At 41.7% G+C, this 18,709-nt stretch overlaps 1 protein-coding gene across 1 annotated transcript; it reads left to right on the forward strand.

The window, feature by feature from the left end:
* Positions 1–12,727: 12,727 nt before the first annotated feature.
* On the forward strand, positions 12,728–18,332 carry LOC116115245 (dnAJ-like protein slr0093). Its single transcript, XM_031401405.1, has 6 exons — positions 12,728–12,900; positions 14,963–15,040; positions 15,201–15,276; positions 15,696–15,769; positions 15,965–16,035; positions 18,144–18,332. The coding sequence occupies exons 1-6, from the start codon at positions 12,871–12,873 to the stop codon at positions 18,184–18,186; spliced, it is 372 nt and encodes a 123-aa protein (XP_031257265.1). The 5' UTR covers positions 12,728–12,870; the 3' UTR covers positions 18,187–18,332.
* The last annotated feature ends 377 nt before the right edge of the window (positions 18,333–18,709 follow it).

Here is an 18,709-nt window from a genome sequence, read left to right on the forward strand (position 1 = left end):
GCCTTTGGCTAATTATTATTATTGTGTACATATTATGTATTATTTCTTAAACATAATGTTATATAGTATTACATGGACCAAGTGGGAGAATGTTAGAAATATTTTAACTCACATAAGGTGGTCCATGGTTGTTTTGAAATAATTATATTGGTAAGGGGCTTGATGGTCATTTACCTTTGATGGAGAGGTTACTACAGTTAATAAAATAATTGCAGTTTGACAGTTAATAAAACTGCTATATAAAAGAGGTATTCTCTCTCTATTCCTTATTATTCCTTATTTTAGTTTTCTTTAAACATTAAAAGAAATAAGCAATTGATTTAAAGGGAATAAAGGGATAGATACATTGCCTTTTTTCACATCATCAAGAAATTTCGTCATGGAACCAGGTATGTATTACTTCTTTAATAAATGGTGAAAACTCGTTAAGTGTCAGGTACTAAGATTTATGTTTATGCAATTTAGGGCATAGAAATATGATTATATTATTGATTTTTTGCCATTGATAAAATTGCTATTAAATTTTACATTATTGTCAATATACTGCACTTATATACCTTTTGTGTCACATCACAATTCACAACTATAACTAGGAGCTTATAAATTAAATAAAGAACTATAGCTTAATGAATTAAGAACTTGAAAATTAAATTTGTTACCTTCCATTGATTTAACAGAGTCTAATTAACAATTTTTTTTACTTACCAAATTTTTTTTATACTTACCCAAAAAAATTAATATATTTCAAACATTGTAATTTATAATATTTATAGTATTGACAATGATATAATATATATACATTAATTTCAAACATAAAAAAGGTTATAAATAATTGTAATTATATTGATATAATATTATAAATATTGTGAAAATTTTAAACGAATTTAATTTTTTATATTTGCCCCTCCTCATTCGAATTTATGGCTTGATCATGCTTATGTTTAGCATTCTTCAATCATGTTCATGTTCATGTTCTTACTTGCTTCAACATGCTTATTGTTATGCCTGGGAAATCAAGGGCTGACGTTGGAAGTCACGTGATGAAGTGTGACCTGCTCCTGTCAGAACGATAAGCGCACGTCAGGCCTGTCAGACGCTATAGAGCTCCCATGTGTCCATTTCCCTGCTCCAAATCGTGTGAAATTAGCTTGGGACGTGGGCAATGTGACGTAAAGCCGGATTATGTCCTGACATTCACACCAACCCATGGATTTAATGATGATTACATGCATTCATTTTGTTATAAAAAGGGGAAGACCCTTCATTAAGGGGATTCGGCCATTTTACACAAAAACTCTCTCTCTCTTGAAAACTTCGTATTTACTTTTACTAATCATTTGTAAGTCAGTCCGCTGTTGCGACCTGACCCACTATACTAATACAAATCAGTGGACGTAGGACTTGCTACCTTAGCATCCGAACCACTGTAAAAAGCTCTCATTGCATTTATTCTACATTTCCTCCATAATCACGTGTGTCCCTTGATCAATCAACGTTACGCACGTGTCGATTAGTTGGTGTTCAAATCACGCATCAACAGTTTGGCGCTAGAAGGAGGGCCTGATTTAGCGTTCATCCTTCATCAGGAGAATCTCTAACCTACTGGTCCTACAGCAACAAATGGCCCGCCAATCTAAACCTGAGCAAGCCAACCAGTGCGTTGAGGGAGTTCCCCTAACCCAGGGGATACCCCTTCTAGGATACTTCCAGTTTCACAAAATGCGACGGTGGATATCCCGGCAGCTTTGCAGCTTGACCCCGCCATCAGAAGCTACCTGGAGAGGTTCGATAATACTCTCCAGACGGTCAACCAAAGGCTGGACCGTCTGGACCAAGGCATATCATCTACCACAGCTGGGGCAGTGCAACCGCCAAAAACGTCTGCAGGTCTCGCGAAAGCGCAGCAAAAGGAAATAGCCCGTGCCGTGAGCACTACAGCGCGTGCGCGTAGACGTAAGGGTAAGTAAGTGGCAAAAAGTAAGCCTACGGGCTCCCAAAGACCAGCAAACACAAACCTTGCCCCGAGCAGGGTGCCGGCAAAGCTGAGACTCGGCGAAAAAGTGAATCTCGAGCTGTCCCATGCCACGTCGTAGGTGAACCCGAGCAAAAGCGCCGAGCGGGACGATTCTTATCACTGCCAGCAAAGCGACCCTGATCACTATCATGCGGGACATCCCTACACCTCGCGGGGCGGTTTATACCACCGCGAGGGTCGTGAAAGTACCCCGCACCGTCCATCGCCTTCACACGCCTCTAGTCAGCGTGTGCCGAGAGCGGTCGAAAATGCTGGCCGAGGCGAAGAGGAGTCTAACCTCCAGACTTTCCTGAACCGTAATCGCGAAGGCCGGACTCGCATGGGTGAAAGCAATCCCCAATTGGCTCCGTTACTGCAGATTGAGAAGCTACAGCAAGCTCTGGATAGGCTAAGAGAGCAGCAAAACGAGCAGGCCTAGGTCGCCTCTGCATCCCCCTTCTCTCCCGAAGTGCTAGCTGCTCCACTCCCACCAGGGTTCAGAATGCCCGACATGCGACCGTTTGATAGGAACCATGACCCGCAGGATCATTTGTATGAGTTCAACGACCTGATGGAGCTCCACTAGGTATTAGATCTTGCAAAATACCGCTGTTTGGTCATGACGCTGACTTCTCATGCCAAGCGGTGGTTAAGGTCGCTCCCAGCGGGATCGATCAGTTCGTGGCCTCAGATGAGAACGACGTTCCTGCGGCATTTCCAGGCAAATCAGAAGTTTTCGATGCCTTTGAGCTACCTCAACAATATAAGGCAAGAAAGAGACGAATCCCTGCAATCTTACATCGACCGTTTCCACAGGGAACTCAACAAGGTGGCTCATGCCCCCGAAGAGTCCATACGAACACTTATAATAGCTGGAGTTCGCCCGCAAACCGACCTGTGGAAAGAACTGCAGGCTGAGGACGATGTTTTCCTCACCAGATTTTACAATCTTGCAGAAAAATATCTCCGAATAGAGAATTCATTGGCGGCACTTTGCCGTCGCGATCACGGCACTTCAAGCAGTATGTCTGGTCAGGGAGAAAATAGGAGAGCTGATCACAAAGGAGACATTGATGATCAATGAAAAGGGAAGAAACCCCGCTACGAACACAAAAAGTCCTATGCTCATGTTCCTCGTCACGACCGGTACAGAGCTCAATACACTCCGCTGAACGTGTCCATATCTGCAATCCTCGACAAATCTGAGGAGGCCAGCCTGCTCGATGAGCTGGAACCCATGAAAACCCCTGCTACAGCCAGAAACAGTAAAAAGTACTGCCGTTTCCATCGAGATAACGGGCATCACACTGATGAATGCTGAGCTCTAAACAGGCAATCGAAGAGCTCATCAAGAAAGGGCACTTCAAGGAGTATATTGATGACTCTGCTCCGAAAGAGAACCAAGGGGAGCAAAAGAAAAAGCGTCGTGATCGCAGCAGATACAACAATGTTAACATAATCTTCGGAGGCCCGCACCTCACGGGAAACACGCGAGGTGCGCAGGAAAGGTATGCTCGCGAAGCATATCACGACCCGATCAGGGTAATGAACACTTCGCAGCGACCGCAAAAGGCTCGAAAGGAGGAGCCGATCACCTTTTGCGAAAAGGAAGCAGCTCGCCTGCACCATCCTCACGAGGACGCCCTGGTGATCACGCCCCTGATAGGGTGCCATAATGTCTGTAGAATGCTTGTGGACAACGGAAGCGCTGTGAACATCATGTTCAAGACTGCTTTCGAAAGAATGAACCTAGACGAGGTCGACCTGAAGCCGGCCTCGATACCTCTTTACGATTTTATAGGGGACCACCTGATCCCCAAAGGAACGATCCAGCTACCAGTCACGCTCGGCGACTACGATGAAGTGACTAGGGTTACCGAATTTTTGGTCATGGATTGCCCATCGGCCTTCAATGGAATCTTGGGGCGACCTCTGTTGAGAAGCTTCAAGGCAGTCACTTCCATATATCACCTCAAGATGAAGTTTCCCACTCCAACTGGGATAGGGGAAGTGAGCGGATCGCAGAGCGCATCTCGCAAATGCTACGTAAAAGTGGTACAGATGGCAGGCAAGGGCATTTCGCGATGTGTGCCTCACCAGGCTATGGCGATCAGCTGGGTCGAGCCACAGCCTGGTCCAGCGGAGGATAACATAGACCCGCGAATCCAGGAAATCCCTCCCAGCAGCCCGGTTGAAGATATGTCCGAGATTTCGGTTGATCCAAAAGAGCCGAGCCGAGTGTTAAGGATTGGAAGCTGTCTCAACCCTCAGCTCGCTTCCGAACTGATAAGCTTCTTAAGGGAAAACATTGACGTGTTTGCTTGGTCGCATGCAGACATGGTCGAGATCAGCTCGGACATTATTTGCCATGCATTAAACGTCAACAATGAGGCCAAACCGGTTTGCCAGAAAAGAAAAGCAATGGATCCGGAGCGGTACGCTGCACTAAAATCAGAAGTGGAAAACCTCCTCCGAAATGGGTCCATCCGAGAGGCACTCTACCCATACCCAGTCTTGGTAAAAAAGCCAAACGGCAAGTGGCGGACCTGCGTTGACTTCAGCGACCTCAACAAGGCTTGCCTGAAAGACAGCTTCCCTTTGCTGAGAATCTACCAGCTCGTTGATGCCACCTCGGGGCACGAGCTGCTAAGCTTCATGGATGCATACTCGGGATACAATCAAACCCTGATATATGGGTCAGACGAAGAGCATACGTGCTTCATTACCGACCAGGGGTTGTACTGTTACAAAGTTATACCTTTCGGCCTCAAGAATGCCAGCGCAACCTATCAGCGGCTGGTCAACCGAATGTTCTCTGATCAGATCGGAAAGACAATGGAGGTCTATGTGGATGACATGCTGGTCAAATCCCAGATCGCCTCAGAACACATTGCACATCTCGCTGAGATGTTTGACATCCTCCGACTGTACAAAATGAAGCTGAACCCTCTCAAATGTTCGTTCGGGGTATCGTTAGGAAAGTTCCTGGGGTATATGGTTAATCAGCGGGGGATAGAAATAAACCCCGAGAAAATCCAAGCTCTGCTCGATATGGAAAGCCCAACCAGCAAAAAGCAGGTCATAAGTCTAAATGGGCGAATAGCGGCACTTAGTCGCTTCATATCGAGGCTAACAAACCGCTGCTTACCATTTTTCAATGTTCTGAAGGCCAACAAGAAATTCGAATGGACTCCCGAATGCGAGCAGGCGTTCCAGAGTATAAAAGAACACCTCAGGAAGCCACCTCTCCTCTCTAAGCCTCTTCCACAAGAAATCCTGCTCATCCACCTGTCCGTCTCTCAGTTTGCGGTCAGTGTAGCTCTAGTGCGGGAAGAGGAAAAGGCGCAATGGCCAGTGTACTATGCGAGCAAGCGTCTGTCGGATGCCGAGATGTGGTACCTGGAAATGGAGCGACTAGCCTTTGCTCTGCTGATCGCATCCAGAAAGCTGCGACCTTACTTCCACGCCCACACGATTCACTTAATGACTAATTACCCCCTCAGGCAGGTCCTCCAGAAACCGGAAGCCTCAGGTAAGCTACTCAAATGGGCCATGGAATTAAGCCAATTCGACCTGAAGTACAAGCCCAGGTCGACCATAAAGGGGCAAGCTGTTGCTGACTTCATCTCAGAATCCTATCTCCCGAGCGAGCAACAGCCTAGCGAAGTCATGCAGGAAAGTATTCAGAACCTGTAGACCTAGAACCTCTACGTCGACGGGTCATCAAACAGGAAAAGAGGCGGTGCGGGTCTTCTCCTTGTAAGCCCCAAGGGGGCTCGAATTCATGGTATTCTCCGGTTCGGGTTTAAGGCGACCAATAATGAGGCTGAGTATGAAGCCCTGCTCGCCGGGTTGCGACTTGCCAAAGAAATGGGCGCAACCGCGATTAATGTCCACAGCGACTCCATGTTGGTCGTCAACCAAATTTTAAGGGAATATCAAGCAAAGGAAGAAAACATGGTCCGCTACCTGAAAGAAGCTAAGACCGCTCTTGGGTCGTTCAAACACTTTGAAATCACTCAGATTCTCAGAGATAGCAATTCTATAGTGGACGCCCTAGCAAAGATAGCCTCATCGTTGGATTCAGAGGCTCCAGATAACATTCCTGTTCGTTTCGTCGATGCTCCAACTATCAGCTCAGCTGAACAGGCCGTAAATGTGACTCAACTGGATTCCTGGATGACTCCCATTTTCCAGTACCTCAAGGATGGGACCTTGCCAAGCGACAAGGTCGAGGCAAGAGTCCTGCAAGCAAGATCTGATCGTTACACACTCATCGGGGACCAACTGTACAGGAGAGGATTCAGTGCCCCCCTCCTCCGATGTGTAACCAGTGAAGAAGCAGACTACATCATGAGGGAAATTCACGAAGGGACGGTAATCACACAGCTGCTCGATCTCTTGCGAACAAGATTGTTCGTCAGGGATATTATTGGCCCCGGATCCAAGAAGATACGCACAATTTAGTCAAGAAATGTGACAAATGCCAGCGGTTCGCGAACATTCCGCGAGCCCCCTCTCACGAGCTGATAACAATGTCTAACCCCTGGCCATTTTCCATGTGGGGGATCGACCTTATCGGTCCCATGCCAATTGGAAAAGGAGGGGTCAAGTATGCCATGGTCGCGATAGATTATTTCATGAAATGGGTGGAAGCCGAACCGCTGGCCACGATCATGACTAGAAATCTGAAAGACTTCGTTTTCAAGAACATAGTGTGCCACTACGGAATTCCCCACACCCTCATCTCGGATAATGGAAAGCAATTCGATAACGAGGAGTTCAAGCAGTTCTACGACGAGCTGGGCATCCATAAAAAATTCACCTCAGTCGCCAGACCGCAAGCAAATGGCCAAGTTGAAGCTGTCAAGAAGACCATCAAGCACACTCTAAAGGCCAAACTTGGGGCAGCCAAAGGAAATTGGGCTGATGATCTCCCCGAAGTCTTATGGGCGTATAGGACAACTCCAAGAACCTCCACCTCAGAAACCCCTTTTTCGCTAGCCTATGGCTGCGAAGCAATGATTCTTGTAGAGGTGGGAACGGGTTCTCTTCGGAGAGACTTGTACGACGAGGTTAAAAACGAAGCACTTATGAGGGCAAGTCTAGATCTTGTTGAAGAGCACCGCAGCAAGGCTTCGCTAAGGATAGCAGCCTACCAGCAACGTACGAAGAGGTTCTTCGATTCGAAGGTCAAGCGAAGAGACTTCTAGGTCGGAGACCTTGTGCTAAAAGAAGTTCTCCTTGCAACCAATGAGCCAAGTGCGGGGGTACTAGGACCTAACTGGGAAGGTCCGTACTGGGTCGACAAGGTGATTAGACCGGGGACTTACCATCTCAAAAGGTTGAACGGTTCCAAAGTACCCCGAGCTTGGAATGCCGAGCACCTCCGGCCATACTATCAGTAATCCTGAACTCAGCTCTCAAATTAGTTTTTGATTTTGTTAGTTCCCTCTTTGATGTAAAGTATTATTTTGTTCGCTGGAAACAGTTCGCATGTATTCTGTTCGCTCGTAACAATTCGCATGTAATATTGCCTATGTAAAATTGAATTGTAAACTGCACTTATGTATGATAAAGCGAACAACAATTGAAAGCAAAATGTATTTTCATTTATTTACAACAAAAATTAAGACCCTATTCCAATGGAGTCGGACTCATTGCACTATGGCTGGTCGGGGGGATCCTTCGAAGCAAGACTAGAACCCTCTGCCTGGTCGAATCTTTGGGTGGCCGCTGCTGCTTGATCATCTTCCTCCGCAAAACCTACAAGGTCTCTTGCCACCCCTCTGGGAGGTCAGAATATCCAGATCTGGGTTCTTTGGTCGCAGGGTATAAATGGACCCGATTGCCCAGTCGGCAGCCTTATCCTCGATCTCCTCTGATTGGATCCGCATTTCTTCAGTCAGTGAAGCAATTTTTTCCCGACTCTCCTGGAGTTCGGCCTCGAGAGCTAGCCTTTCCTTTTCGGAAGCCTCCCTTTCTTGTTCAACTCGCTGAGCCTATATAGAGGTCGTCTGGAGCTCCTAGTCTTTTTCTCTGACCTCCTTAGAGAGCCTAGCGGTTGTTCTCTGAAGCTCCTTTACTTCCTCCGCACGTCGTTCAAGCTCCACCTTTTGGAAGTCCACTGTCCGCAAAGCGACATCCTTTTGGTTCAGGTACCTGTTCGCTGCTTCGAATGCTTGCATTCTCTTTGCTTCGACGGTCTCCAGGCTCTGTTTGAGCTTCGCGACCTCCTCCTTTAGATCACTTGCCCCCTTAGCGGCCCCTAGCCGAGTCTTCTCCATAGACATCCTCATCGCAAGCAAAGCCTGCGAGCAAGAAGTGAATTAGAATGAAAACAGCAGACAAACTTTAAGAGCAGTTCGTTTACCTTGCTTAGATGCTGGAACGATGTGGTCATTAGGTCATCGCCCGTATCGGCGAACTCATCATATGACTCCGATAGCCCACCCTCGAGCAGAGAATAGACTATCGGCTGCAGGTATTCGGGCAGGCTCCCTAACGAGTCCAGTACTGGTGCATCCTTCGCCTTGTCGGCAGCAATTGCCTTGTCCGCGGGTTCCTTGCCCGACCTCCTACTTGAGTCCTGTCGCAACCTTAAGGGCTCTTCCTCAGATTCGGTCTCTGACTCGTCGACCTGAATCTGCTTCCTCTTCTTCGACCTCTGGGCCGGAGCCTTCCGCCTCCGGCGAGCAGGTGGTGGCTGGGCGACTTGTTCTGTCCTGGTCATCTCTTGCTCAGGCTGCGGCTGGGAAGGCACGGTTATTCACCCCGGTTGTGCCATCATGGGGCGAGCAGCTTCGGCCGCCCTTTCTCTCCTTGATCGAGGGAGGATGAATGGTGCTCGCCGGGGCTGCTCGGACTCTTTTGGAGGCATGGTTGCTGCATGCAAGTACATTAGTAACTAGACAAGTTATTCTGCGACCAGAAGGGAATCAGTGTAACTTACCTTTTGGGGGCTCCAAAGACGCATTGTTACTAATGAAACCGTACTTCCGCAAGTTCGTGGTCGTCACGAGCTTCCTCGCGTCCCGACTTTCCTTGGGAAGGACTCCAAAAGACACGAGCCTGTCCCGGTCAGCGAGCAGGTCTTGGCTGGTCGTCTTGTTAACTGCAAAAGAAGGCAGGTCGTTATAATAAAGCAAGCGAACAGACAATGAAACTAGTGAAGAAGAACCTACTTGGTTTCTGAAAGCGACAGTAGCCGTCATAGCAGAAAAAGAAGAACTTTGTCTCGTAGGCCCCCGCGTTGCTAGGATAGCTATGTATCCCTTCGGCGATGGTAGGTCGCCGGGACAAGTAATAGGAATCCTTGTCCTTACTCTTTTTAAGATAATAGGTGATGCCGAGCTTCACCACCGTTAGCTCGCCCAAGCTACTCTCGCAGCACGCGATGTACATCGCGATGGCGATGACATATACGTTTGGCGTTAACTGCATCGGTACGATCCCGAAGTGATCTAGGACCGACCTAATGAAAGGATGGAAGGGAATCATCCCTCCACCCTTGAAGATCTCTTCGGAGATCGCAGCTAGGCCATCGGAAGGATGCCGCGCTGACCGGGTGTTGTCAAGGACACCTCTGCGCGGACGTCGAACTATCTTTTTATCCTATTAAACTCTTCTCGGGTGAGAACCGAGAAGACATCAAGGGATACGTCCGCAAGAACGTCCCGCGAAGACGAACTGGCTCCTTCCTCGAGTCTGGACGTTAACGGTTCCATTCCAGAGTTTGCAACATCGACAGACAGGTCATTTTAGCCATCGCATGTTGTCCCATGGGGCGGCATGGGACAAATTCCTTAAACCCTAACAGTAACTCGAGCCGCCATCCATGGCTCGAATCCGACGATAGCGTCGCGTCTCTGATGAAACACCAGGAGACCCAACGCCATTGCCCACCAACCAAACACAAAAAAAGAGAGAGGAAGAAGGAAAAGGACCTTACATTCTGGGGCGCGTGACCGAGGACGGATCTTGTTTTGGATGCCGGAGAGATGCCAATCGGAAAAGAAGAGCTTCCAGTTTGCAAAGATTTTTCGCTCGAGGTAGAAGGGATTCTGGTGGCATCATCTGAAAAATTTGGGCTTTTAAATGGACTGCGAACCGACGGTTACCACCCCTTGGAATCGAAACGATAGCCTTCTCTCTCTCTCCGCATTAAATGCGCCCCACGTCGCATTCAATATTGTGATGAGGGTCGTCGTTTCAAATGTGTCGTGCAATTAATGCTGTCAAAACAATGTCGGGTCAGCACACAACGCATTTAATGTGCCTGCCAGACGCTTTAACACGTGCAGAGCGCCTGACAGCGTGGAAACAGGCTCATTGAATCTCCAACCCTAAGGCACGGTAAGAAACGTTCGATGAATACAGGTCGCTAGCATGATGATTGTCAGGTCGTTTGGGTGAAGATTATGCGAGGTCGTGTTCGCAAAAGGCCCTGTCCCGAGCTTCTTCCATTCAGGTTGAAATTACTAGAACCTCCAATCGCGGCATGACTTAGTTTCCAAGGTTCGATCCTCAAATCTTAAAAAACTAGGGGACTTCTGTTATGCCTGGGAAATCAATGGCTGACGTGGGAAGTCACGTGATGAAGTGTGACCTGCTCCCGTCAGAACGGTAAGCGCACGTTAGGCCTGTCAGACGCTATAGAGCTCCCACGTGTCCATTTCCCTGCTCCAAATCGCGTGAAATCAGCTTGGGACGTGGGCAATGTGACGTAAAGCTGGATTATGTCCTGACATTCACACCAACCCATGGATTCAATGATGATTACATGCATTCATCTTGTTATAAAAAGGGGAAGACCCCTTCATTAAGGGGATTCAGCCATTTTACACAAAAACTCTCTCTCTCTTGCAAACTTCGTATTTACTTTTACTAATCATTTGTAAGTCAGTTTGCTGTTGCGACCTGACCCACTATACTAATACAAATCAGTGGACGTATGACTTGCTACCTTAGCATCCGAACCACTTTAAAAAACTCTCATTGCATTTATTCTACATTTCCTCCATAATCACGTGTGTCCCTTGATCAATCAACGTTACGCACGTGTCGATTAGTTGGTGTTCAAATCACGCATCAACACTTATGTTACCTATAACATACTCATGTTTTGCTTCACTTACAAATGTATATGTTTTACCTACAATACTTACGTTTTGATTTACAAAATAAGCCAATACAACATTATTACTCTCTGCATGAAATGTAATTGACTAATAGTTTATATCCTCAATTATCTGAAATAACAATTTACCAATGTTGTCACTGTTTTGTTATGGTTTTTGGCGCCTGACTAACACATTTATCTTTATTCCATTAAATTAAATTTAAAACAATTAGACCTTAAGAGAATACTAACAATGACTGGGGATAAATTGTTATTTTATATACCATTGGGGGGAAAACATTAGTTAGTGATACTTTAAAGGGAAATAGATTAACTCTAAATTAATGATAAATTATATTATACAAAAAGTGGGCTCTTTTAATCAGAACTCCAAAGTATCTATATAACTAGTCTCTTGGAAGAAAAGAGAAAGAAAAAAAAGTGCATAAAAAAATCAATTCTATTTGATTTTTTTTTCAAATATCACATACCCAAACCAAATTGCACGATTCAATTTATTCCAACTTGGACTTTCCAATTTTTAGGGGTTTTGCAAAATTGTAATTAGTAAACATTCAAATGTTTTCTAGTTTCATAACAAACAACCCTAGTTTATGGTTTAGGGTGGAAATTGAACAATAATCTCATTTTGTTAGTTTTTGCCTATAAATTTAACCATCAAATTGGTAATTTTGATATTTACCTACGTAAGAAGGATACTTTTACCTTTCAAATTTCTTAATAAAACTTTTATTTTCTGTTTTCAATTCCCCATTCCACGCGTCTTTTTTCTTTCTTTCTCTACCTTGAGCCTCCCTTTTTTCCCATTTTCCATCTCCCCTCCACAAGTTCTCTAACATGACCAACCTCTCAAGACTATAATGAGGTTGGATTTAGCCTCGTGCAAGTATGATGAGTCTCGATCTACCTTTGTTTTACCACCATAAGGCCATTCTATTCTCGTGATAGTTATGAGAGGCCAAAATAAGTCTTTTATGGCTTGTAAGGCCAATTTTGGCCTTATGAGATTTCCATAAGACTAGAAACAACCTCAAGCCGTTATTACGAGGCCAAAATTGACTTGTAGTAGTTGTTAGAAAGCTTAAAACAACCTCAAGTGATCGTTGTAAGGTTAGAAATTACCTCATGCGGTCATTATGAGGCTGCATCTAGCCCCCAACGACATCTACAAGCTATATTTAATGTTTTAAAGCTGGAATAGTCATTCCTAATGTTAACAGAATCTTATTAACGATTTTAGATTCGATGGGGATTATGGTCCAATAATCAAACTAGTGGGTCAATTCTGGGAAATCACAAAACATTTGGGCGTTTAATAATTACAAGTTCTTTCAAACCCAATTATCGAAGGAATTTATGGATTACCCTTACTTTGGGGGCTTGTTGTATTTCATAGAACCTCAGTGGCGCTTTGTAAATAATGACATTCCCTCCCTTTCTCTCCCTCAATAAAATAAATAAATAAATACATTGTCTATCTCAAAACCAAACGCTGTTGTGGCATTTGAAGCTCATCTCCTTCTGATTTTAACTAAAAAAATTCAACCACAAAAACATCACAATATCTTTCAAACTTGTCATTTCTTCAAAATTCAGAAAAAATACAATATCTGCTGATCGAAGAAACCAAAACCACTTCTGGGTTCTTTTAATCAAATGAAGTATTTTGTAAATATACCTCTGTTTATCGCCCCCAACCCCATTTCCGTACCAAATGGAAGCCAATGATAATTCCACTAATAAGGTACCCAAAATTCTATCCTAAAGACCCTTTTTTTTCCTTTTTCTTCACTAAGCTGTAATTTTGCTGCAATTCATAGTTTTTCTTGGACCCTTTTGAGGTTTCTGGGTTTTGTGTGCATCTGGGTGCTGAAAATCTTAGGAATGATGAGAAAGTGGAGTTTGAGTTAAAGATTTTATTAGCGTTCAAAGTGAAAGTGAAGCAATTTTCATTCAATTAGTTACATGTATTTGATTTGATGTTGATTCTTTGTTTATGTTTCTCACGGTAAAGGGAGAAGTTAAGATTATGGAGGAGAAGTTAATGATAATCTTGCATCATGTGTATGGATTTTGTAGAACAAGCTTATTGGGAAGAAATGTTGCAGTTGTCAAATGTAGTTGAAGAGAATTGTTTGTGCAACAGTAAAATTTGTATCGACTTAATTGTAGAAGAAAGCAAGTAATAGGATCAGTTTGGTTTCTTAAAACAAATGTACCGAACATGGCTTTTCCAAATCCCTTGACCCTTATGACCAATGAACAGGATAAACTTTTTAGTGTGGCTTTTGCATCTTTTTCATCTAAGCCTGTCTCAGTATTAGCTTATACATTCTTTAGAAATGATATGGTCATGTCCAGTTGAAGTACGCAGGTACTGAATGTATTTCACGCCATATGTCATTTGCTATTCAACTTATACTTTTCCCTCCCATGGTATTGGCAAGGTCCTTTCGGACATATATCTTTCATTCACAACCATTAGGGTCGAGGTGGTACCTCATTGTGAACTTTAAGCTTGACATTTATGTAGTCACTGTTGAACCCATTTTATGTGTTAGGGATGGTGGTGGATATTCTTCAACTTTGGCCTCTTAATTTACATTTTGTAGTGGACATGGTAGCCTGAGATTTATATTCTCATTTAAGCATACTGTTTATAACCATCTTTTTATGCTGGAGTTGTGTTCTTTTTTCCTTCTAGTTCTGAAGTCCGTATGAAGATGTTGTTAGGTAAGCAAGTAGTACAAGATCTCTGTCTAGTTGTTCGTGCATTTCTGCCTCTCTATGCTGCTATTTTTTCATCTTTATCTCTATGTATTAAAATATCTTTTCTCTGTGCAAATTGATTTTTACACCTAATTCTATATTAGTTATTTGTGCAATTTTCTTACGCCTAATTCTATAACATCAGCAGTGGCTATATGAGACAATATGCTGAAGTAGAAAGAATGCCTTACAACTCCTTCAATAACATCAAGAATAGCTATACGAGACAATATGAACTGTTATCTTTTTGTTTTTTGAAATCTGTGCAATCACTTTGTGCTTATGTATAATTATGATACGCAGTAGATTTACAATTTCAGAAATTCCGTTGGATAGGAAATAAACAGGATAGGATACTGCAATTGTGGACTTACATCTAGGGTTCCCCTTCTCCCTAGAATCAAGTGTTAGGACAAAAGTAGGTTCCATTTGGGAACCCCTGTTCGAGAACCAGTATCTTTTTGCAGGTTGTGTAATAGTGTTGTCCCAAAACCTTGGTTTACTACCCAGATGCTGTAGACTTACTCCCCTTTTAATAAACCTATGCATTTGTGAAATGTAGGGCATAGTAAAGTATGAATTTAGCTATGATGTTTAATTAGAAATCTGGTGGCCAAGTAGGTGATTTATAACTGTGTGTATAGAGTCATTGCGACAGTTACAAGGGAGACAAAGTCCTCTCTTAACATAGCACAAAGTTTCTCAGACAGAAATGAAATTAAAATTATAAGAACCAAATTGGTCACGTAGATGTAATTCTGAATCTCTTGACATACTGCATCATTTGAGGATTATTTTTGTAATATAATTAATATAATTGTCATCAGGTCAACTCTATCGCTAAAGTCTAGTCAGATCTTTCCAATTTTAATTCCTGGATGAACATCTAGAAGCCCTTTATTCACATTCCATGTTCTTGTGACATGAACTTAGAGCCTAAGTTTCCAAATTCTTTCAACTTCAGTTTTTTGTTTCACCATTCAGTGAACCACTGTGCTTTGATGAATATCTGACAAGGAATTATCACTCTGTTACAGGACTTTTACAAGATTTTAGAAGTTGATTATGATGCAACTGATGAGAAGATCAGGTTAAATTACCGAAGACTTGCACTGGTTAGTGGCTCTTTTCCTCTTTCTCTCTCTCCTTATCCCCTTCCTCATCTTATTAGTGTTTTGGATTGGATGAGCTCCTACACTTCTACATTGTGATGGTCCTTTCTATGGATGCAATGGAGTTGACTGGATGTTTTCATGATCTTTTGTCCATTTGTAGAAGTGGCATCCTGATAAGCACAATGGTGATAGCGCTGTTACAGAGAAATTCCAAGAGATAAACGAAGCCTATAAAGGTAATTCAATAGTAAGAACAAAATTTTGCATTTTGCTTGGCATGCAATCCCCTGTTGCCTTCTGATGTGTCAATGATCATCCTTGGAATTTAGTATGTGGAAACTTTTTTTCCTCAGAGCATCTTCAAAGGCATGACACAGTAAACAATGAAAGTTGAAAGAATTAAAGGGAAGACAATTTTTTCAAGGGTCTGCAAACATACTAAAATAATTTTCTTCTAAAAAAAAAATGGGAAAAAAAATTGTATCTGCAAAAGGTTGTGGTTGGTACTTGGGACTGGGATTTATGTTGAACAACTGAAGACTGTAGCATAATATGCATCCTAGTTGGAGCTCTTTGTTGAATCAGGCATATAATAGTGTGAATTGATGGTTTTTGCTCATCTAATTTGACATATTCTTAATTTATTCTGCTGCAGTGTTGAGTGATCCTGCCAAACGCATTGAATATGATTTCACTGGGATTTATGAGATTGATAAGTATACTTTGCGGGTATAACTTTTATGATCATCATATTTTTTATTTTATTTTTTTATTTTTTTATTTTTTTTTATAAATATAGAACTTATATGATCCCATTAGGTCTGTTATTGTCAACTTATGCTTCTTTAGCTGTTTAGGAATGGTCAAGAACAATTAGCTGATACTGTTTACTGATTATCTTTGACATATGCCATTGTGATACAGGAATATCTTGCCAGATTTAAAGGAATGATTCTTACCTGCAATGGCCTTGGAATTAGTCAGCCCTCTATATGGTAATTCTTTTGCAACTGTATAACTTGCCTGGTTAAAAGAGATCTAATATTCTTGTTGAATCACTACTACCAACTACTTTGTGAGGTCATGTACATAAGTCTTAGTTTTGGTAATTAGCATGAACACTGGTCAACTCAGACCTTTAATGCCCCGTCAATGAGACTGACATATTTTGGTTACATTGTGTTACTATTTCAACGTGTGCAATTCTTTTTCTTTCTTCACTTTTCAAATAGATTGTGAACTTTGAAGAAGAAAAAAGGGTCTTTAGAATGTTTGTTAGATTTAAGGGATGGAAAATTTTAAATATTGTCAATATTATAGTAGGCTAGAATTTTTTTCCCAAGAGAGGACTTCTTTTCCATCTTTGGCTGACTCAAGCGTTTAACCATTTACCTGAATACGATTCCAGGTTCAAGATTTCATTATCTTCAAAACTTTTATAAAATAACTATGATATGACCTCAGTTAGGAGAGAATAATAGATAGACGCAAGAGAATATCGGAGAGAAAACATTTATGTTTATTATTGTGACAATGTGCCGGGATCTGTTTTTTGCATGTAAAAATAGAAATTCCACATCAGCTTTGATCTTGGGAATACAATTTGTTCCTATCTAATGGTAACAAACTTGTGTCAAAACTTTGTAAAATAAAAGGCGCTGAACTCGCCTCTATATATATAAGTGAATCACTACTTACGAGAGTATAAAGGTAGATCATAAATTCTATATCTTACACAAGTTATGACACATCTTTCAAATCAGTCGTTAATGGACTTTTAACAAAAGAAATTATGCTTAATATGTCGACAGTAAAGTAATTTGGAAATATCACATGTTAGATGTAGTCTTAACCATTTAGCTGTTGTTTGATACATGAGAAGACATAGGATTGAATATTTTTAAGGATTATAATCACAATCCAATTTATCGTTGGTAAAGTGCATTGAATAAGTAGAGATATCTAATACAATATGATTGTAATGTTGGATCCACCCCAGAATCCCATAAACTAGAGATATCGTATTGTAATGTTGTATCCACCACATAATCTCATGAACTAGAGTTATCTAATTTTATTATGGTCCACGTATTTTTTTCTCCCAGAATTAAAAGAATTCCAGAAGAAGTAGTTTTGCTGTTTTCAGCATCACTTTGTATGATTGTCACCTCAAATTAAACATACTTTGGTTTATATGGTGTGCTAGTTGTCAGTCTAATATTGTGTAGCAATCTAGTGATTAAGTTATTCAACCTAGAAGTTTAATGTGATGTAAGATCAAGTACTGGTGAAACTGCCTGCTTAAAGTGAGAGCCTTGCTGATATTAATAGTACCTTTTTCCTGTAACTTTTGTAGACATTTTTCCTTTAGCTTGTCATAATTAATTTCTTCCTGGAGTATCATAAAAGATAGTCTCAAAAAAGAAATATAAAAGGTTTAGCCGTTTAGCATCATAAAGATAGTCTCAAAAAAGAAGTTTAGAAGGCTTAGCATCATTAAAGATAGTCTCAAAAAAAAAAGTATAGAAGATTTGGTCATGAAAGATAGCCTCAAAAGAGAAGTATGGATGGTTTAGCATCATAAAAGATAGCTTCAAAAACAAAGTATAGAGGGTGATGTGCCACTGTGACTGATTTGGCAAATTACAAAGGATGGGAAAGCTTTGTCATCTTCTTCCGTAAAGTGCTGTTATATCTTGAATGAATTTTGGACTGAATGGGAGAAAATTAAAATTTTTTTCAACAAAATATGTATATCATATCTATGACGAATTTGTTTATAAATTGGAAAAGGATCATATGAGTAACTTAGTAACTTCTTTTTATGGGCTTACTCAAAGCCAGATGGATGAAGTCTAAATTTAATTAACATATGTGATCTCCTTTATAATTTTAACTGTAGTTATTTTGAAAAAAAAAAATAGTTAAATTTTCATACTCAGGCTTATGCGTGCATGGGTAGGTAGCTGCATTACTGCCTATGTTTTCAACCTTCAAATTCAAGCATTTCTGGTTCATATAGTATAAAGAAAGGATCATACGAGATTTACCAACTTTATCTTGCAATCTATAATGTTACTAACGATTTTTTATCTTGGTTCAGGACACCACAACTGAAAGAAACCAATGACTTTGCAGATAAATAAGGTCTGGTCATATTATAATCCATGACAATGTTTGTGCTATAGACCTCTTAATCTTTCTCTTAATGAGTCGGATCTCTGCAATCGAAAATTTCCAATATCATATGGATACTAGAATTACTGTGTGAATTGAAGCAGCAATAGAGATGTTGAAGTTTGTACTGTATTGCCGAGGCAGCTGAAGATGGACCTGAGTATGTTTGTACTGTTACATACAATAGCAGTCGATATAAGTAGCTTGGTAATGATTTTTTTGAGACGAAAGCTCATTTTATGTGGCTGTGAGAACTGAGAAATATAGAGATGTGAATATGTGAAAGATCTTTTGATGTTCCAATTCTATCCAATCATCTGTCGACTAATCTTATAAGTTATGGTTTGTATTTAGAGTAAATTTGTAGCTGGTGACATGGTTCAATTCAGCACATTTTTACTTTTTGCCTTAGAAATTGTTTTAATTTTTAAATAGAAAATTTCCAGTTATATCAGAGCATTTGAATATAATGACAATAGCAATTGATGTTTT

Source organism: Pistacia vera, unplaced genomic scaffold (assembly GCF_008641045.1).
Source record: "Pistacia vera cultivar Batoury unplaced genomic scaffold, PisVer_v2 Contig734, whole genome shotgun sequence".
NCBI lineage: Eukaryota > Viridiplantae > Streptophyta > Magnoliopsida > Sapindales > Anacardiaceae > Pistacia > Pistacia vera.

Bases quoted from the DNA above. Each gene is read 5' to 3' on its own strand.
- LOC116115245 (XM_031401405.1), top strand. From the start codon at position 12,871: ATGGAAGCCAATGATAATTCCACTAATAAG. The intron at 15,041-15,200 runs GTTAGTGGCTCT...GTCCATTTGTAG, and splicing joins ATTACCGAAGACTTGCACTG to AAGTGGCATCCTGATAAGCA. The intron at 15,277-15,695 runs GTAATTCAATAG...ATTCTGCTGCAG, and splicing joins GATAAACGAAGCCTATAAAG to TGTTGAGTGATCCTGCCAAA.